This window comes from Schistosoma haematobium, chromosome 4, assembly GCF_000699445.3.
Source record: "Schistosoma haematobium chromosome 4, whole genome shotgun sequence".
Taxonomy (NCBI): domain Eukaryota; kingdom Metazoa; phylum Platyhelminthes; class Trematoda; order Strigeidida; family Schistosomatidae; genus Schistosoma; species Schistosoma haematobium.
The window spans coordinates 4,777,381-4,800,525 of record NC_067199.1 but is presented as its reverse complement, the minus strand read 5'-3'; the positions used below and the strand labels follow the sequence as shown (position 1 = coordinate 4,800,525).

General features: G+C 37.7%; 1 protein-coding gene across 1 annotated transcript in view; it reads left to right on the top strand.

Annotated features, from left to right (window-relative positions):
- The window catches only part of KCNH8_1 (Potassium voltage-gated channel sub H member 8), a 130,372-nt gene that overhangs the window by 64,880 nt on the left and 42,347 nt on the right, over window positions 1-23,145 (top strand). The window contains exons 4-6 of the mRNA XM_051215501.1: window positions 1,466-2,148; window positions 5,306-5,540; window positions 17,658-17,839. Of these exons, the coding sequence (XP_051066011.1) occupies window positions 1,466-2,148; window positions 5,306-5,540; window positions 17,658-17,839 (1,100 nt within the window). The remainder of the gene's footprint in view (window positions 1-1,465; window positions 2,149-5,305; window positions 5,541-17,657; window positions 17,840-23,145) is intronic.

Sequence of the window (23,145 nt, the reverse complement as noted above, 5' to 3'; positions counted from 1 at the left end):
TATCAATACCTACCAATATTATATAAATTACCAAAATCTTCTAAATTTATTTATCCATCATCATTAATTCAGTTGTGCTCTAATGTCGTGAAGAGCTTATATGTATAACAGTAATCATCACAAATCCTTCGATTTAACCTTTGTGTTACTTGACGTGAGTACAGTGTAATCACAATTGATTGATCACTGGGTGGTGATCAATCTCATGCTTGTCTAGTCCCTATTAGTGCAGATCGAATGCTATCGATCATGTTGCAATGTGGCCACCAGTCTAGGTGACTCGACACTGCGGGCACTATGTATTGAGATTAGATGGTGGTTGGAGGTAGTCAACAGGAAACCCTGGACCCGGGTTTCGTGCTACTTGGCACTCGTCAGCAAGGTGTACCTGTAATCTTGAGGGAACTGGTGCTCCCTGGCGGATTCGATCTCGTGTCACCCAGCTTTACAGTCAGAGACGTTACCACTGAGCTATCCGAGCCGTGACTAACCTCCTGTAGGACTGAGATGTAATCACAATTGATTTACATTACATCTCAGTCCTACAGGAGGATAGCTCAGTGGTAACGTCTCTGACTGTAAAGCTGGGTGACACGAGGTCGAATCCGCCAGGGAGCACCAGTTCCCTCAAGATTACAGGTACACCTTGCTGACGTGTGAGTACAGTGTTTTTGACATCATCATAGAACTCATGTTTCCTACAGTATTATTCAGTATCACAGTTGTATATGTCATTAATGAGTTTATCGTACACCAAAATTATTTTCTATGTGTCTAAGAGACATTCATTATTTGAAAATTAACTTATAACAAATAACATAAATGCTAGAAACCAAACGAGATGATCACTCAGGTTAAATACAATAGATTTCGATTGAGATCATGAATCGATTGATGTTAGACCACTGTTGGGAACCTGGAAGCAATGGAAAGCCAACTCGTCTTATTGTCGGACTCCTCAACAGTGCGCATCCACGATCCCGCCGGCAGGGCTCAAACCCAGGGCCTTCAGTCTCCCGCGCGAACGATCAACCTACTGGACCACTGAGCCGGCCGGCATCCAGTGGTATTAGTATATAACATCAACCAATCCACGAAATTGCACCACCATCTTCCATTGTACTGAGCTAGATACCTGTCTCTACTCGACACGGATTAGCTCCACTGGTCACAGCTTCTCACTAGAACTCCGAGAATTCCCTTATGTAGCTAGTCACTAGTGAGCACGTGTTAATAAGCAGTATAGGGTTGTGGAGATTATTAAGTTTTTGATTGAGATCATGAACCAACGGATGTTAGACCACAATTGGAAACCTTAAAAGAACTGGATTTCATTGCATTACTGTCATGTTACTTAATATTCATTTGTATTCTATCACTGTACTATATTCTTATCCTAAATGCTTACAGTTATTGGTAATACATTTATTTTTTTTATTATAATTACTATATTTATAAATTCTAGATAAAGCCAACTATAGTATACCTGAATCAAGTTTAAAAGTACCATATATGTTATCTGCTCAACATTTAACTGGAACATCTCCATCAAATAAAACACCAAATTTATTAACAATGGGATTAGCAACAACAATTACAGCAGCAGTTCTTGGTTCAACTGGATTTCGTAATAATAAATTATTAGATTATTTAAGTGCTAGAAAGAATACAACAACTATATCTTCCCCACTACCACCATCACTACCAACAACAACTACCATTACTCATAATAAATTAGATAGAAATACTTCAATTGTAAGTAGGAAATTATCAGATCGTACTTCTATTGATTCGAATAAATCACTAGCTAAATATTCATCAACGAGTAATAATAGTGTAATAAAGGATGCTCTCAATAGTTCAAAACAAAATATTCTATTAGATCCAATTGATGTTGAAAGTGGTCCACTTTTAATAACAGAATATAAAAGTAATGGTAATAATAATAACGGTAATAAATTATTGGATCCTACACGTTTAATAGTTCATGAATCTGATTCAACGGATACATCAAGTGATGAATCGAGTAATTTAACTAATGATCCATCAACTGTTTATAAATTTCAAAGAAGACGAAGTCGAGCTGTATTATATCATTTATCTGGACGATTTGATCAAAAATCTAAGCATAAATTACCATTTAAAAAAGTAAGAAAGATAAAAATTTATTCATTAATATATTATTAATATTTATTAGTAGTGTTTTATGTGAAAAGAATGATATCATTATAGATATAGAGCTAATCCATGTCGGGTCAAAACAGGTGTCTACCTCAGTAAAATGGAAGATGGTCACACGATTTCGTGGATTGGTTGAGGTTAGACATTAACACCGTTGGATGCCGACCGGCTCAGTGGTCCAGTAGGTTGATCGTTCGCGTGAGAAACTGAAGGGCCTGGGTTTGAACCCTGCTGGCGGGATCGTGGATGCGCACTGTTGAGGAGTCCGACAATAAGACGAGTTGGCCTTCCATTGCTTCCAGGTTCCCAACAGTGGTCTAACATCAATCCATTCATGATCTCAATCAAAAACTTAACAATCTCCACAACCCCTAAACTGATAAATATCATTATAATTAGTCGTATTACTATGTGAGGATTATAGATGACATTTAACAGTAAGATAAATATCTATATCAAATGTCACTAATATTTCCTGTAAATATTCGTAACTGTCGTCATTAAAGTACTAATCTAAGATATTTACGTCAGTTCACAAGTAGCCATTAATTATATCTTGGTAAAGTGGCCTAAAATGAACAAGCGTTCAATAGGAAATGAAGAACATATGGAATAAAACCAAATGTCTACAAGCCAATATCAAAATAAAAATCTTCATTACGAGTGTCAAGACAGTTCTACTGTACGGAGCTGAACTACCACAATCATCATTAAAAAAGTACAAATATTTATAAACAATTGTTTAAGTACGATACTGAATGTTCGTTGACCGGATAAAATCAGTAGCAGCCTACTATGGTAGAGAACAAACTAATTTCCAACTGAAGAAGAAATTCAGAAAAAACGTTGGAAGTGGATAGGATATTAATTAAGGTAATCATCAAACTGCATCACGATGAAAGCACCAACTTGGAATCCTGAATGGAAATGGAAAAGTGGATGGCCAAAGAACACACTGTGTTGAGAATTGGAAGTAGATATAAACAGGATGAATTGCAACTGTGAATAACTGGAAAGAACTGTCTAGGACATAGTTTGATGGAGAATGCTGGTGGTTGGTTTATGCTTCTCCTTAGGATCAACAGGCGTATGTAAGTGAGTTAGTAAAGCATTGACCATTTGGATGTTGTCTGATACTTACTAATGTGTATATATGTACACTAATCTAAATGTCGCTGATTAGCACCCTGATAAATACTGTTAGAAATCTTCACAAGAAATATCAATTTCATTTTATTTAGGTATTTAGATTTATCATTAACATTATTCACATATAATAATATGATTTTCTTGTATTCATTTGCTGTGAATTTATACAGATGTTTACAAGTTCATTTATGTAAAATATCATAACAACCATAAGATAGTTCAAAGATAAGAGTGATAATATGTTAACTCTTTTTTTAAAACCTTTCTCACAAGTTATGCATCAGCCTTTATAACACTAAAAAAAAAAAGGATTTTTCAAATTCTTTTGTTTATTTTTGATTGAGATCATGAATCGATGAATTTTCGATCACCACTGAATATCTAGTAGGCTTTTTCAATCTAGTATGCGACTCCTCAATAGCGCTCATTCATGATACCGGACACTGGATTCGAACGCATGACTTTCGGTCTCGCTTAACCTCTAGACCTCTGAATGGGCACTCGACGACGTTAATATCTAACTTCAATCAATCCTCGAAATTGCGCAACTATCTTTTATTGTCTGATGTAGATATCTGTCTCTAATTAGCTATACTTGATTTCGAAGAGGATATGAATGACGACTGTCTCTTTTTTCCTTTATTGTATTTCCCATAATTACTACATAATCCAACATATAGTCATATAAATTGTCAAAGTATATTTGTAGTGTTGTAATTGAAAACTTCAGTGTTGACGTGAAATCGTTTTAGAAGTGATCTTTTGAACATAATTAACAACTGGCATTTACCATTACCTTTACAATAATTAAGAGAAAAACACACATTTTTCTAGAATGAACATATAATTAAGCATAGATCAAATTGTAGGATTCATGTTTTCCGGTAATACATTAGCCAATGACACATTCTTACTCACTAAATAGTAGTAATAATAACAATGCTATTCACAGACACAATAACTCACTATTCTAACAAAATTTAACGTGACGTATAGAAAACTTTTTATACAGTGTTCCGAGGTTCAAAATCACTACTGGCGAATAAACTTTATTCACTCACTATCCAATATTAGATGTATTATTCAACATTAAGAATAAATATGATCTGAAAATAAGTCGAAGTAAAATGACATTTTCACTTTTCAAAAAGGTCAGATATTATAGTAATTTCAATGGTTGAGATCACGAGTCAGTTAAAGCAGGAAAACCATGGAAAACCTGGAATCACTGGACGGCCAAATCGTCCTAATATGGAACTCCTCAGAGGTGTGCATCCATGATCCCACCGCACCAGATTCCAACCCAGAACCTCTCAGTCTCGCGCGCGACCGCTTAACCACTAGATCACTGAACCGCTCGACATCCAACGGTGTTAATCTCTAACTTCAACTAATCCATGAAATCGAGCGACACATCCATCATTGTCATCAGTGACCTGATATCGCACAACAGACCCAGTTAAACTCGACTGATCACTACTTCTCACTAGAACTCCAAGATACACCTGCTGAAGCCAGTCACCAGTGAGCATATGTTGATTCATATCAGAAGGGTTTTGTGGATATTATAGTAATTTCAATAGTTGAGTTCATGAATCAATTGAATCTAGACCATCATCGAAAACCTGTCAACACTGGATGGCCGTTTCGTCCTATTGTCGGACTCCTTAAAAGTGCACATCCACGATTTCGCTATCTCGAGATTGTCAATTTATCCTCATTTGAAAATCAACTTATTTGATAGTGATATAAAATCAATAATTACATAATCCAAACTCTTTCTTGTTATCATCATACTCTAACTAACTATCTGAACTCAATAGCTTAATAGATAACACATTGAACATTTGAATCAAAATAGATATTTGATTTAATACTCAATATAGGTTCAGGTAAACCTATTATTGACAGTTCCATTGAAAGTGATAATGTGTTTTGTCTTTTTTGTTTCTCTCTCAAAAATTTCTCTTCTCAGTTTCAACGTATTTCTGGCAAAGAAACAATACCTGAATATAAAGTTCAAGATGTACAAGCATCAAGATTTATATTATTACATTATAGTTTATTTAAAATTATTTGGGATTGGATGATATTATTATGTACATTTTATATTGCTATAATGGTACCATATAATGCAGCATTTTCTCAGGGAGGTGATGAAAAAGATTTAATTATATGTGATATTATTGTTGAATTATTATTTATTATAGGTAAGTGAATGGTTGATATTATGTGTTGAATGAATTGATATGTTGTATTGAATGTAAGAAAGCTATGAACTAAGTTGGACTAGATGTTCATTACCACTCGTCAGTATGGTATCATTGTAATCTTAAAGGGAAATGATGCCTTCTGCGAGATTTAAATCCTTATCACGAAGCATTATTGACTAACGTTTTACCGTTTATCCAAATCTGTCTCAACTGACAACCTGTGTAACTGAAATATTTAAAGTAAACAGTATGGGAATTTGTGGAGATTGTAGTATTTTAACGGTTGAACTAACGAGTCGATCTAAGTTAGATCATCATTGAAAACCTGTAATCACAGGACGACCGGCTCGTCCTAGTATAGAACATTTCAGCAGCTTGCACCTATGATCCTGCACATGGGACCCGAACCCATGACCCTCGGATTGGCGTGCAAATTCTTAACCTCTATAACACTGAGCTGTCATTCAAAGATGTCAATGTCTCACGTTCGGTATCGTGAGTGCGCACTGCTGAACAGTTCCATACCAAAACGATACGGCCTTCTAGTGTTTTCAGGTTTTCAATAGTGATCTAGTTTAGATCGACTCGTGAATTCAGCTGTGAAAATATTTAACATTTTTTTTATCACTAAGTAGTGAAAGATATCATCTCTATCTAGTCCTTTACTAGTAATCAATTTCTAATGCTCTTTTATCAAATTTGGTAGAATGTTGTTGTATCATGATCTAAGTCGTCTCTTTCTAAGTACTTAAACCGAAAAGTTATGATTAGGAAGAAAATAAATAAGATAGTCGACGGCAATGGATTATAAATTCAAACAATGCTAGTTAGATTAGAAGCTATTGATGTAATCTATGTAATGATCAATTAGTGATGTTAACATTTCCAGCTTATAATTAAAATGATCCTTCACTGGTTTAATTTAATTAACTATTGTCTTCCTCAATGCGATATATAATACTAATAAGGAAGTTGTGTTTTATTAGTTTCAGATATAAATTTTGGTTAAGTGTACCCATTAAAAAGCTTCATTGTAAATACAAACTGACCACAATAGAGTGAACATTTTATCTATAAACTTTAGTTATTTTATAACCGCTCCACTGTCAATCCTACATAGAGTTTAGTCACAATCAATGTTTAAATCATTTATTCAAATTGTCGTTCATTATCAAAAGTATGAATGTATGACAAACGTTACAATTCGAACGACGTATAAACGTTTCACAACTCCACCTGGAGTCCCTCCAGGGGCTACTGCCGGTCCCAAGCCCGAATAAAGGAGGAAGGTTGGGCATGGGGTTTGCGACCCCATCCCGTATAAAAAAATAACTCGCTAAAAAAAACGCTAACCACAAAAAAATAAACGTTTCACATTCAAATATGTGCATATGTGTACACGTTTTTAGATTCCTCTTCATTAAAGTTATTTTGACAACAAACTAGATAACGTAAATCTCTACAACAACTCTAGTATCATCATGTTTTCAACCAAAAAAGGTTATGAAAAACGGTAACTTAGCTATCGATGTATTCTTGGACTTGATATGATCATAGATCAGAGAACCGATTCATCATACAAACCCAAGGCAGTTTTTTATAATTATACATAACTATTGCAGTATGTATCAATATTTACAAACTCTTCAATTATATATATAACAGTATAGGGTTGTGAAGATTATTAAGTTGTAGACTGAAATCATGAACTGATAGATATTAGACCACCATTGAAAACCTGGAAGCATTGGACGGCCGTTTCTTCCTGTTGTCGGATTCTGCAGCAATGCACATCCATAACCCCGCTCGCTGGATTCGAACCCAGGGCCTTCTGTCTCACGTGCGGACACTAAACCTCTAGACCACTGAGCCGGCCGGGATCCAATAGTGTCAATGTCTAACCTCAACCAATGCGACACGGACTATCTCCACGGGTCACGGTTTCCCATTAGAATCCTCGGAGTTCTATATATATATATATATATATATATATATATATATATATATATATATATTATCTATAGAATACTGATGTCAGTTCGCTTATATTTCAGATAATGATAATCTTATTGTTGAAATTGTTAGTTTTGTAAGTTTTCAGTGATTGTTTAATTAAGATTAATTAATGATAAAAATTAAAAACAAATTCGTAATTATGAATAATGAACAAACTAATTAAAGATATGGTGAATGAAATAATTAATATTCATTGATATTAATTAATAAATGAGATTTTTATAGATTATTTATTTCAATGGTGAAGATCGTGAGTCAGTTGAAGCTAGACCACCACTGAAAACCTGGGAGCATTGGACGGCAGTTTCGTCCTATTGTGGGACTCCTCAGGAGTGCGCATCCACGACCTCGCCCCTGCGTGATTCGAACACAGGACTTACTGGACTTACCACTAGACCGCTGAGCCGACCAGCATCCAACGGTGTTAATGTCTAACTTCAACTAATCCATGAAATTGAGTGACACATCCACCATTGTCATCAGTGAGCTGAGATCTCGCAACAGGAGAGCGCCAATATATATGCGCCACACAAAACAATGAGAATTCGAAGAGAAATGGAAAGAAAAAAACTAAGGAGCGCAAAAGAAAAGGAGAACAATAACGAAGAGATTGGTGTAAGGTAGTGTGGTAGTAACGAGGGAACGGGAAGGTACAATCAGAAGAAATCTTTCAGGTAAGGGAGACACAACCACTTTTTATGAAGAAAGTAAATGAAGGTTACAGCAGGATCGCCACTGGATTCTATTCTGAGCCATATCTGATAACGTCTCTAGCCACTGTGTAGCACCATCTCTCAGACCCCAACCAGGGAGTCGTGAAGGACCAACAGAAGCCAGTCCTTTGCAGCTTTCTTTCATGCCACGACACCATGTCATGCACTGACCACCTCTCCGCCTCTTCCAACCAGTCCCAAACTCGGCAAATAATGCCCGACGTGGAATTCTCTGGGACGACATTCGGAGAACATGTCCAAGCCACCGAAGTCGGTGTTTCAAGATGGTGACACCAATTGAATTATCATCTCTGTGCCCGAACACACGATGCCGAACCTCTGCATTACTGACATGGTGTTGCCACTGAATGTCAGCAATCCTTCGGAGACAGCGATGATCGAACACAGAGAGTCGTCTAACGTCCTCAACTCGGAGAGACCAGGTTTCACAAGCATAGAGCAAAACTGCTCTCACCGACGCGTTGTAGATCCGACCTTTTACAGCCAGACTAACATCACGAAGGCGCCAAAGGTGGCCCAGATTGGCATAAGCCGCTCTGGCTTTCACTATTCGTGCATTGATTTCATCACTCACACCCCCACCAGCACTTATGCAGCTACCCAGATACACGAACTTCTCAACTACGTCTATCTGCTCACCATCCAGGGTGAGTACAGGATTGGAATCCTGCCAGTCTTGTAGAAGTACTTTGCACTTCGAAGGTGCAAAGCACATACCATACCTACGGACACTGATTGCCAACTGATTAAGTGCGGATTGCATGCCTTGGGCATTATCGCACAGTAAGACAATATCGTCCGCCTACTCAAGGTCGAGAAGTCTCTCTCCAGGCAACAGATCCACACCACCATTACTTACATTCATCAGAGCTGTTTCCAGAATGTCATCGATGGCAAAGTTGAAGAGGAATGGTGAGATTGGGCAACCCTGCCTAACCCCATCGCTCGAATGGAACAATGGAGAGAGGTGGTTGTATGCCCTCACTCTGCCTGAGGTGTTTTTATATAGGGCTTTTAGGATGTTAATGAACTTCTCAGGCACACCCTTCTTCAATAGACAATCCCAGAGAACAGTCCTGTCCAACGAATCGAAGGCAGCCCTGATGTCAAGAAACACTACGATTGTTGGCCTTTGATAAGTATGGCGGTGTTCTAACATTTGGCGGAGGGTGAAGATATGATCAATACATCCTCGACCAGAACGAAACCCAGCCTGCTACTCGCGAGTCAATCTTTCTCGGGTTTTGAACAACCTACGAAGTATGACGGAAGCCAATAGCTTGGACGCAATCGGAAGTAGACTTATCCCCGATAGTTGTTACAGGAACGACGTGAACCCTTTTAAAGATAGGGACAACTATCGACTCATTCCATGACGTTGGTACACTCTCTAGTTCCCAAACCTTTGTAAACAACGTCGTCAGTTCCTTAGTCAGAAAGTCACCACCATCTTTAAAAAGAGACAGGGGTAAGTCATCTGGACCAGGTGATTTGTATCGCTTCAAGAGTTGGAGTTCCTTGCAGACTTCCTCCTCGTTTGGTGGATCAGTCGCCACCGGCCATGGAGGGCAGGACAGTCTGACCGATGTTGCCGGAGCAGCAGGCCAGTTGAACTGCCCTTCGAAAAATTCTGCCCACCGTCCAAGACGTCGATGGATGTTGGTGATTGGCATCCCATCATCCTCGCAGATTGTTTCACTCACACCAGACTTCTTGCTGCCAGTGGCTCGGATGAGTTGGAAGAGCTTCCGGTAGTTACCAGATGCAGCTGCTGCTTCCAGCTCATTAGCACGCTCCGACCACCAGGCTTCTCGGTCCTTACGCAAGCTTTGCCCAATTTCCTTACGTAACATCCTTCGTTTATGGTCAAACTCACGGTCACCCGGAGTAGACCGACGGGCTTCAATGAGTTGTAAGGAACCAGAAGAAACCCAGTGCTTAAAAGCGGGACGTTTCGCAAACCCACAACTGACTGTTCCCGCCATTTTCATGGCGTCATGCAATTGCAACCAATGCCCATCTATACTTTTCGGTGGAGTGGTAGCTAGCCTAGAGGCTAGCTCGGTTCGATACTTACTAGCAACAGAAGTTGCAACCAGCTTGCTAATATCAATCCGTTGATGGCGGTCACTTCGTTGGCCACTGAAAAGTAAGGTAAGATTGGCGCAGACCAAGGCATGGTCAGAGTCCAGATAGGTACTTCAAAAGGAGCGGCAGTCTTGTACACAACCACACCAGCGGTAGCTGATCGCGATGTGATCAATCTGAGTCCAGGCTTGAGATGCAGAGGGAGGACGCCAGGTGGCACATCGGCGATGACTGTGTCGAAAGTTAGTGCTAGCCGAAACAGGTTGTGGTCTGTGCAAAGTTGCAGTAGTAGACGGTCCCCGTTATCTGACCTGCGACCAACGAGTCCCCATCGGCCACTCAAACGACTCTCTTTTGTGCCTAGACGCCCGACCTGAGCATTCAAGTCTCCGGGTAGTACTACAATATCTGTCGAACGCACTTTCTGGAGAAGAACAGATAACTGGTGGTAAAACCCATCCTTGATTGCATCCGGGCTGCAATCTGTCGGGGCATAGGCGGAGATGACGAACAGACATCGTTTCTCACGCCGATTTCTTCTCACGTTGATGGAACTTTCTAATCTAACAGCACATAACCGACTGTTAATGGGGATCCAATCGACTAGTGCTGCCTCAGCTCTAGCGCTTAGTGCGACACCAACGCCAGCAAGACCAGACGAAGATGCCACAGGGTCCCCGGATAAGCGCACGTAAAACAAGCTTTTTGAAGCGACAGATGGAGATCGAATTTGTAGTACTTCACTAGAGTCTTGAATACGGGTCTCGGATAGACAACAAACATCAATATTAAGACTTTCCAAAGACATAGCCAGCCCTATCTGTTGTCCGAACTGCATAAATGTGCAAACGTTGAAGGCAGCCAGTTTGAATGGTGCACGTGGTTTCAGAAAAACTGCTTCAGTTCCCGTATTCGGTGGTGACATACAGTTTTCAACCGGACAGTGACTCGAGAACGTTTAGATACAGTCGAATTTCCACCAAAGACGAGCCGCTGTATAAGTATAAAAGAGGGTGAATAATGTGGAAAATAATAATAATAATAATAATAATAATAATAGTAATAATAATAGTAATAATAATGACAATATTTGTAATGATAATAATTTGCATAAATTGATTGTTTTTCGAAGCGAGAAAAGTAAATTCCATAGACATAAAGAGTTCATCATTTGTGTGTGAGCTGTGATACTGCCCGGGTGCCCAAACCGAAGCAGGTGGTTATCTTAGGGGGCCACACCCCGAGCCTTTGACCTAAAGGTCTAACCCACAAGGCAGTGGAGCATCGTAAGGAGATGCAATCCCATGGTAGCCGGTGACCAACGATTGGTTCATACGCCATTTGTTCCCACAGGATACTGGAGCCAGCCCATGTTCACCATTGGTTTGTAATCCGGTTAAAGCGCCGGACATTCGCTTTTCGTCCTCTCATTTTCGTAAACAACACCCCTGTCACGAGAAGGCAATGAGTAGGACTTCCCTGGCAGAGGCTGTATACGCGTGGCCGTGTGAGAGTATTTCGAGAGGGAGAGCGGACTCTCCCCACTCTCGGCCATACCAGGGCATTCGGGGGCCGATCTCGCAACAGACCTAGTTGAACTCGACTGATCACTACTTCTCACTAGAACTCCAGGATATACTTCATGAAGCCAGTCACTAATGAGCATATGTTGATTAATATCAGATGGGTTTTGTGTGCTTCAATTGATTCATGATCTTAACCACTGAAATTACTATAATATCCACAAAACCCACGTAAGATTATTTATTTTTTTGAACATATAAATATTGGTACAAAGGCACACCAAATACGTATGCACTACACAAGTCACTTGATTTGTTTTTGGGCTGGGATACTGACCGGGTGCCCAAACTGAAGCAGGTGATTTTCATAGGGGACCGCACTCGGAGTCTTCGACCAAAACGTCTAATCCACAAGGCAGTGAAGCAATGTCAGGAGACATAGTCTCATGGTAGCCTATAACCAACGAGTGATTCATACACTATTTGTTCCATCAAAATACTGAAGCCCATGTGCACCATTGGTTTAGAATCAAGGTTTTTCAACTCCCCTAGATGAACTGTCTGAGTTCACTAACCCGGTTAAAGCGTTGTACATTCACTTTTCGTTCTCACAATGTCGTAAACAACATCCGACTAAGATGAGTAATTAAAACAATCTTTAAATCATAAAATTTCAATCATCAAAGTATTGTGGTTATACTATTTATTACTTATATATAAAAGAAAGTTTTTAAATAAAGTTCTGAAGAGACTTCCCTGTATATCCAATAATGAGAGGGAGCAAACACTGTGTAAGTGTCAAATAAATACTTGTTTCAGTACTTTTTTTATTGCGAAATTTTATTCTACTTAAGTGAGAACACTTGAAATTCATTAATTGAGTTTACCTACACCTATGTATATATATATATAAATATGAGTCTCTCTTGGGAGATCATCTGTTAAGTCTTAATTATATGATTTCAAGTGGTATAATCATGGTACTTGAAATGTAAGAGCATTTCTACCTCTATTTTTTTTAAAAAAACACAACCAAACAAACATTATTTTGAAGGATTTGGACGAATTTCTATCAAAGAACTAATTAAGACTATTTTGTAAGGAATAAAATATGAAGTAACTAGTTAGACAATTTTGTATAGACAATATCACAATAATGAGTATGTACTTGGAATGAAACACCAATTGATTGCTTATCCAGACTTGAAGTCACGTGGATTATGTTTAGTTGTAAGCAAGAGCAGCATATTTACAACTGAAGAAAATCTGGAATTCAAAGCAACTCTCAACCAACACCAAGGTCAGGATTTTCAATACAAATTTCAAGACAGTTCTACTGTATAGGGCGGAAACTTGGAGAACTACGGAAGCCATCATCCAGAAAATACAGGTGTTTATTAACAATTGTCTACGCAAAATACTTCAGATCCATTGGCCGGACACTATTAGCAATAACGTACTGTGGGAGAGAACAAACCAGATCCCAGTGGAGGAAGAAATCAGAAAGAAGCGCTGGAAGTGGATAGGACAGACATTGAGGAAAGCACCCAACTGCGTCACAAGACAAGCTCTCACATGGAATCCTGAAGGTCAAAGGAAAAGAGGAAGACCAAAGAACACATTACGCCGGGAAATGGAAATAGACATGAGAGAACTGAACAAGAATTGGATGGAACTAGAAAAGAAGGCCCAGGAAAGAGTGAGTTGGAGAATGCTGGTCTGTGGCCTATGCTCCATTGAGAGTAACAGGCGTAAGTAAGTAAGTACATGGAACTTGTTCTGATGATGTCATTCAGAAGAACGATGAAAGCTCCACGATCAAAACATCCAGTTCAGAGGACAAAACTCCATCAAGATTATCCATTTCCATATTGTTAGACACAACTTGAATATCTCAAAAATAACACTTTTGACTACTGTACTGAAGGAATTGTATATGGATTACTCGGACGATCGTCATCAGATCTGCAACCTGGAATATATCTCATGAATTTTCATAACTATATAAACACGTGGTTCTTAACTAGATAATAACGTTTAGCATAATTAATAACGAATGTTTTTTGTGATATTATATTTCTGACGTTTTGTGACTTAATGTAAGCCACTTCTTCAGAGTAAATAAATAACCTACATCAAACTAACACAAGTTTAAATAGTACAAAGGAAACAGTGCAGGACATTTTTAGTACAATCAAAATCGTAATAGACCTAAATATGTCAATGGCAAGTAAGTTTTGGTCGAGGTGAATTTATGTTACATGTCACTGTATTAATCTGTATATTAGAATATGGGTATGACAAATCTATGCATTTTTGATGTGATGTAGTGGCCCCCGAAATCGACTGTGTGTGTAGATTGTATGATAAGTAAATAGGGTAAAATGTAGTTGTTTTGGTAAACTGTCCAGGTTAGATGAATATTCAGGCCCTCTTTCCTGTCGGAGACAGAGGGATTTAACACTAGGTGAAACGCTTAGGCTATTCTCCTCTCTTTATAGTGCGAGAAGCCATTTTGAATTATTTTATATTTCTAATATCAATTTAGTGATTATTGCAAATAGCACGTACTGCTATTACTGATTCAACTTGTAGTGTAATTATTCTATTGTACAGCATGTAAAAGTGAAGCTTTCTTAGAACACTCTACCATGGATGATAAAATGATGTCTTGTTAAGTTTGTATATCATCAACTACAGAAACTGAATAGAGAATCGTGACTAAAGTGTTAAGCGGATTTGCTGATCACTAAAAAGGTCGAACTTTAAACTCTAAAGTATGCATCAAAATTGTCATGTTTTATATTTTATCAACTAATAATTATATCAATAGTTGAAATCATGAGTCAATTGAAGCTAGACCACCATAGAAAACCTGGAAGCATTGGACGGCCGTTTCGTAGAGCTGGTCGATTCAAGAGTATTTTGAAGTGTTCTACCCACCTGCTTCGTTGTTCTTCAATGTTGGTGATTACCTTGCCTTCCTTGCTTTTCACTGGTCGTTCTTGTTTACGATAATTTCCAGCGAGTTTCTTTGTTGTGTCATACAGTTGTCTTATGTTCCTTTCTCTTGCATCCTTACCCGCCATGATTGCTAAATATTCCACATATTTACGTTTGTCGGTTCTGATGCTTCTCTTCACTTGCTTGTTTAATTCTGCTTATTCAGCTTATGCCTTCTCGACGATTGACTGCGCCCTATCGTAGAATCGATCCTTAGCGTCTTCATTGTAGTTGTTGGTAGGCTCATAGCATTGGATGATGTTCATTGAAATGCCCTATTTCTTTGTTTTGAAGGAGGCTTTGATGAACCTTGCTTCATGAGATTCCCATCCTTTAAGTGCATTTTGTGCTTGTTTACACAGCATCAATGCAACTTCTTGTGTATGTGGAGCATTTTCTTCTTCATGACCGGAGTATAACAGCAGCTGCTCTGAAGTTAGTCTTTGTTGTCCAACTTGTGCTGAATGTGTTTCACTGATTTCGAAGACCTTCAGCTTGTATCTTTTCATTTATGCAGCAATTTGGAAGACGCTCTCGGTCTCCCACATTGTACGAACATTCCATGTACCTAATTGAGTGGTTGCTCTGATTGTCAGATTGGGCCTCGTGACTTCCGAAGAAACCCCGCTTTCATCATGAGGAGTCATAACTCTTCTAAATGGAAGACCTTCTGACTCCCAGGGCAGAGTTTAAATGGTTTGAATAACTTTTTCTGATTAGCGTTTTTTAGCGAGTTAGTTTTCTACGGGATGAAGTCGCTAACTCCATGCCCAACCCTCCTCCTTTATCCGGGCTTCAGTCAGTCGGTCAGTCAGTTACAACATAGGACCAGGCACATATATGAATCGATCCAAGTTGCCACACCTCATTGGCACAGCAAGACGAACACTGGATTCATAGGAATGGTTATTTCAGTGATGGTAATATGTAAAAGCAAGACTGTGTATAAGGGTATAATACAGGAAAAAAGAATTAGTTCGTAGAAAGAAAGATATGAAGTGATTTTAATCTTATAGTTTAAGGCAAGACAAAGAACGTATACACGTACGCCATTATAAATGATTCTGAGCCATTTCACTCGGAGTCTCCAACGATTGGTTATGATAGTCGCGCGGACCCCAACCAAGTAGTAAGCATCTAGAAGAGCTACAGGCGAATTTATTCACCACATATCTGTAGTTTATTATCTTCTTATCAGCTAAAAACATCGATTAATGCTTGGTTTACACATCTCCACTGTGCGTCATTTCACTTCCCTCTCTTCTCTTCGCTTTCTTCAATCGTTTATTTCGATCATCAATTGTACAAAATATACACATTCAAAAAATCTATTCCCGTATTCGACTTTTATTTTAACTCCATTATGGATTAACGCGAATCAAGTCAATAATTACATTACGAGGATTGGCGACATACATATATATATCTCAATAGCAATGACTAATGATCAAACTGGAGTCAGATATAAGGCCTGTAAAAACTATTAGACATCATCTCTACAAACGAGGGAAGAAGACATATAAACTGTGAAAGAAAATCTCTAATCATAGATTAGAACATAATTGTCATTAATCACGTAATCTAAATCAATTATTATTAAATATAACTGTTTCAATGAAAAACAAAATTATTAAATTTAAAAATCAGTTACAAAAGTAGTATATCCATTTCAATTTAATTAATTATCATCACGAAAGATTAATGTTTGTTCATTGAAATTTAAACAAAAATAAAACAAAAAGAAAAACAACAAAATGTAAATAGTTGGTTGTGTGAAAATTGATTATTGAGTTATTGATTGAGATCTTGAATCGATTGATGTTAGATCAATCATTGAAAAACTGGATGAACTGCATAGCCGTTTCTTCCTAGTATGGGACTCCTCAGAAGTGCGTATTCACGATCCCGCCCCCCTCGAGATTCGAACCCATGGCCTAACAGTTTTGCGTGCAAGCGCTTAATCATTAGACCACTGAGCCGACCGGCATCCAATCGTGTTAATGTCTAACTTCAACTAATTCACGAAGTTGCGCCACCGTCCACCATTGTCTTCAGTGAGCTGATATATCAAAACTGACCTGGTTGAACTCCACTGGTCACTATTTTTCATGGGAACTCCAGGAAATGCTTCTTGAAGCTAATCACTAGGGAGCATATACTGATTGGTATCAGAAGGTTATTTTATAGATATTATAGTAATTTCAATAGTTGAGATCATGAATCAATTGAAGCTAGAACACCATGGAAAACCTGGAATCACTGGATGGCCGTTTCGTCCTAGTATGAGACTCTACAGCAGTGCGCAACCTGGGTTCGAATCTCGTGGATGGCTTGATCGTAGATGCGCACTTTCTAGGAGTCCCATACTAGGACGAAACGGCCATCCATTGCTTCCAGGTTTTTCGACCAAAGGTCGTGAGTTTGATTCTCACATGCGAAATCGTGCATTCACACTGCTAAAGAGTTTTACACTAAGACGAATTGATCGTTCAGTGCTTCCAGATTTTCCATGATGGTCTAGCCTAGATTGACTAATCAAGTTAACTGTTACAATACTACAATCACCACAAATAACCGTATTGATTTAATAATTGTATATACATTAGTTGGGCATAAAATAAAAACCGCTACCTGTCATATTGTTTATACAATTCTAGTTCAATTTGTATTTTGTTAATTTTCCTTTCATTTGTAATAACATCTAGTGAATAAAAGGAACAATAAATGTATCTCCTCTTTCTTTTAAACAGATATTATATTAAATTTTTGGACTACATATGTTAGTAAAAGTGGGCAAGTTGTATATCATTTAAAAGCCATTGCTATCAATTATTTACGTGGTTGGTTCTTTCTTGATTTATTGGCGGCTATTCCATTCGATGTTATTTTAGCTGTAAATAATCCTGAAATACAAGGAACGATTGGTGAAATGGTAAGTTGAAAAGTTTTGACTAACACTTTTTCAGTTGAAACAACAAGTACTAGGTATGAGTTAATATGGTGGTTGGAGGTAGTCAACAGAAAACCCAGATGATCCGGGTTTCGTGCTACTTAGCACCCGTCATCAAGGTGTAACTGTAATCTTGAAGGAACTGATGACCCTTGACGGATTCAATCCCGTGTCACTCAACCTCACAGTTAGAGACATTACCACTGAACTATCCGACCGCCCCCCTGTAGGACTGTGATGTAATCACAATTGACTGATCACTAGATGGTGATCAATGTCATGTGTGTCAACTCCTTCTTAGTGCAGATCGAATGCTATCGACCATGTTAGTATCAGTCTTAGTGTATAACATCAACACTGAAACATAAATGACTTCAACTGATAAGTTCCCTATAGGAAGATATCATTGCTAATGATAATCTGAATAGTTTAAGTTAGATTCTATGTGATCTTTCAATCGGGGGATCACTACTACTATTGTGTTGTCAACTAAATATGTTTACCTTTAAATAAGTTAGTTCACACAGTTTTTTATTATAATTTGGAAACTGGTCATATTTACATAAACGATCAATATAGATTAATTGATTAACAATATGGCTTATCATTAAACTTATATATTGTCTTCGATGTTTATTTTTTTTAATCAGATTCATTATTTCAAAGAGAATTGTATTGATAATAGTTGAGATCATCAGTTCATTAAAACTCGATCACCATGGGAAACTTGGAAGTACTGAACGGTCATTTTATCTTATTATATTAGTTATTAGAATTGATTGTTCTGTGACTAATAGGATTATTTCATTAGCCATTTTGTTTGTTGTTAAAATTGTATTCATTTTGAAATACTTTAATCTCCATGTTTAAAATCTTAGGAATAAAATTCCAGGAATGAATGTTATGACAAACATAGAAAGTTGTAATCAATTAGGAAAACATTCTTTTGGAAGCTTATAATAAGTATAATAAGATTGATATGAAAAGTATTTATTAAATTAACGGGTTAATATACACATTGACAGTCTTTATAAAGGTGTAATTCGTGTGATATTGAATAATCCAGGGAAATCAATAATCTAGGTTTCATCCCAGTACGGGAATCCTTAGCAGTGCGCATCCACGCTCCCTGCCTTGAGAGATTTGAACCCAGAACCTATCAGTCTCACTCGCGAGCGCTTAACCTATAGACCACTGAGCCGGCCGGGATCCAATTGTGTTAATGTTTAACTTCAACTAATCCACGAAATTGAGTGACACATACACCATTGTCTTCAGTGAGTTACTATCTCACAATAGACCCGATTGAACTCCACTGGTCACTGCTTCTCAGTAGAACTCCAGGATCGACCACTTGAAGCCAGTCACTGTTGGATGCAAGCCGGCCGGCTCAGTGGTCTAGTGGTTAAGCGCTCGCGAGTGAGACTGATAGGTCCCAGTTTTGAATCTCTCAAGGCGGGATCGTGGATGCGCACTGCTGAGGAGCCCAATACTAGGACGAAACGGCCGTCCAGTGATTCCAGGTTTTCCATGGTAGTCTAGCTTCAACTGAATCATGATCTCAACTACTGAAATTACTATAATATTCACAAAAATCCATTCACATACATATTACTTACTTACTTACTTACGCCTGTTATTAAACTTCCACTGAATGATAACAATCATTATGTTATGAAATTTTAGATAATGGCAAAGATTTATAAATAAAATGCAAACTGAGTTTTTACAACGGTGTAATTCGTGTGATTTTGAATAATCTAGGGAAATCAATAATCTAGATTTCTTTTTAGTAGACGCCTATCAGTTTGATGTGTCTATCCTCCTTGTTATTCGAAATTCTACCTCAGTAACACTCTGCTAAATAAATTTTTTTGGCTACATTGGTATTATAACAGATTTATTTTATGAATAACGGATTAAATAAAATGATAGTGTTTTATCTCCAAGCGATTATTATGCATTGTATCGATTTACAAATATCAAAAATTATTTATTCGACCTTTCCCCCAAATGCCCTGATGCATCCGTGAGTAGGGAGAGTCAGCTCGCCCTCTCGAAATGCTCTCACATGACCACTGTCAGGGAAGTCCTGCTCACTGACTTCTTGCAACACGAGTGTTCTTACGAAATTGAGAGGACAAAATGCCAATATCCAGCGCTTTAACCGAGTTGGTAAACAAAGATAATCCATCTAGGGGAGTTGGAAAACCCTGATTACAAACAAATGGTTCAAATGGACTTCAGTATCCTGAAGGAACACCTGGCATATGAACCAATTATTGTTGACTAGTTACCATGGGACTATATCTGCTGACATTGCTCCACTGCCTTTTGGATAACACCTTTAGGTCAAAGTCTATGGATATGACCCCGTATCAAAACCAACTGCTTCGGTTCGGGCACTCGGGTATTATCCCGACCCTCACACAAATCGAATGGTTTATGTTGCGCATATCTATTTGGTGATTCCTTGTCATTAACTTTACCTATTACACTGATGTAGTTTTTGAAATACTTATATCAGATTTACTTATCTAAATTACTGGCTAAACACAGATTTTAACATGTTATCACAAAAGTAGTTCAAAGATTACTACAGTATTAACCTCCATCACCTTTTTAGCTTTGAAATAGCTCTTAGTGAATCACTTCAGTAATATTCCATACTTTGAATTGAGTCGTCTAATTTAAATTATTCTAAATCCCGCACTTTCCTATACAAACAGTAAGACCAGACAGATTAATAAAAAAGAATATAGGCTCTAATGAGAAACAGTAACCAATGAAGTTCAACTATGTTGATTATGAGGCAGTTACTTATAGATAGAAAACACTTGACCATTATCGTAAACTGGTTGATGTCAGAGAAGTACACAATAAGTTATCAATTTTAATGGTATAAATGTTTAGTGTACTCCATAAAACCTCTTTTAGGCTTTAGGTTCGAGGCCTAATGTGAGGGCACAAATATGTGTTTTGGAGAAAACGTTTAATCATATGAAACAATTAATCGATACTTCCTGGTTCTTATTCATTGTTTAATTAATATCAGTTTGTGGTTAAAAAAATTATAAAATTATCCTTCCAATCGATAATAACAAAAAACGGTGAAAAACGAAATGCTACAGTTTCTTCTTTAGTCAGTTGTGAACCAATATACTTCATTTTAGATGTCCATTTTAAGAATGGCTTGTCAATAAAAAACTTGCCATTTGCTAGGTTTGAAGCGGTTACAAGTTCACTTAATCTGTGAACGGAACAAAGACTCGGTGATCAAAGACCAATAGGCTAGCTATTCGATGCGTCTCAGCCCCACTAACTAGAGGAAGAAGTCTAAGCTTGGAATGAGGAAGTATATACCGCAAAAAGCCAGAAAACGAGGGATAACAACAAACAAAAATCAAAACGTATATGTACAGCACAAAACCGTCCTTGGGGAGAGTTACAATATAGCATACTCAAATATACAAGTGACCAATAGCATAGAAATACGACATGAAGCTGAAAAGAGCGCTTTTGGCGCGGAAACAAAGAAATTCAAATTTTCTAAATAAAATTACAAAATTAGGTCCTTTTCCAAGTGAGTTCTGGGGATCTAACGTCTTCAACACCATTCACCATATTACCTAGATCAATGTAAATAGAATTTACTTGAATAACTTCGACATACAAAAAGTGATTGGTTTAAGGTTTCTGGAGACTGTTAAGTTTATTTTGATTGAGATCATGAACTGATTGATGTTAGACCATCATTGAAAACCTGGAGTTCTGGTGTGAAGCCTTGACCAGTGGAGCTAATCCGTGTCAGGTAGAAACAGGTGTCTACCTCAGTACAATGGAATATGATCGCGCAACTTCGTGGATTGGTTGAGGTTAGACATCAACACTATTGGATGCCAGCCAGCTCAGTGATCCAGTAGATTAAGCGTTCGCGCGCGAGACTGAAGGCTCTGGGTTCGAATTCTGCCAGCGAGATCGTGGATGCGCACTGCTGAGGAGCCCCAAAATAGGACGAGTTGGCTGTCCAGTGCTTCCAGGTTTTGAATGGTGGTCTAACATCAATCGGTTCATGGTTTCAATCAAAAAAATATAAGGAATTGTTACAATAAAACCAAACAATAAGTTTACACATTATTCCTATTATAATAAAATAAACAAGTCGTTTTTTTTCCTGGAAAGCCCTTTTTTAACAAAATACTATAGGCATCTTGATTAACTGATGGGTTTTTTTCAATGAAAGTACAGTGCATTCAATCAAAAGTACACATAATTCACTAAGCTAGTTTCATCCGTTAAATAACAAGAAAAATGTTACAAAAAATCAGCAACAACAACATTCAAACACATATTAAACGTTTTTGATGGAGTTTTGTTCTCTGAGCTGGATAGTTTGGTCATGTAGCTTTTATTGTTCTTTTGAACGACATCATCAGCATAAACTTCAAATAGAAGTGAAGTGTTCGAATTCCTCCACATGTGGTTCATAGCTTGTCCTGTAGACCTCGATGAACGATGAAAGCTCCACAACCAAAACATACAGCTCAGAGAACAAAACCTCATCAAAATCATCCATCTAAGCTGCAAATCTCCACAATCTCAAAAACTATATTAAACGTCTTAATAATTTATGCAAACTATTAAACAATAGTGAATTGTACTCTAAGAAATAAAATAGAGAAAAACCTTAAATAATGTTAGGATGGAAGTAATGATAAATTTTTTTTATAACCTACTTCAATCTTAGTTTTTTGAAGGTTCAATTCAAGAGTCAATCGCAGCTAGAACAATATTGATACTTGATAACAGTGGAAGGCCATTTCGTTCTAGTATGGAATACCTTTGCAGTGCGCACTCGCGATCCTGCATGTGAGACTCAAACCAATGGACCTTCAATCTCGCATGTGGACGCTTTACCTCTAGACGACTGAGTTGGCATTCAACTATGTTGATGTATAACTTCAATCGATCCATAAGGAGTCTCAAACTAAGACAAACCGGCTGTCCAATGCTTCCAAGATTTCAATAATGTTCTAGCTTAGATTGACTCATGACTTTAACTGTTCATATACTACGAATCCCGTAATGATCTTAGTTTTCTTAGAAATAGATAGAACTAATCTGCTAAATTATTTTCCTTAATTCAGTGGTCTAAATCTAATGTATATTATTTATTGCAAAACCTACTTTTTAAACCATTAAATTAATAACCAATCCATTGTACTCCATGTTCACCCTGTTAGTTATCATTCAAGTGAAATTAAATTAGTTACTTCGCAATGTAGGTT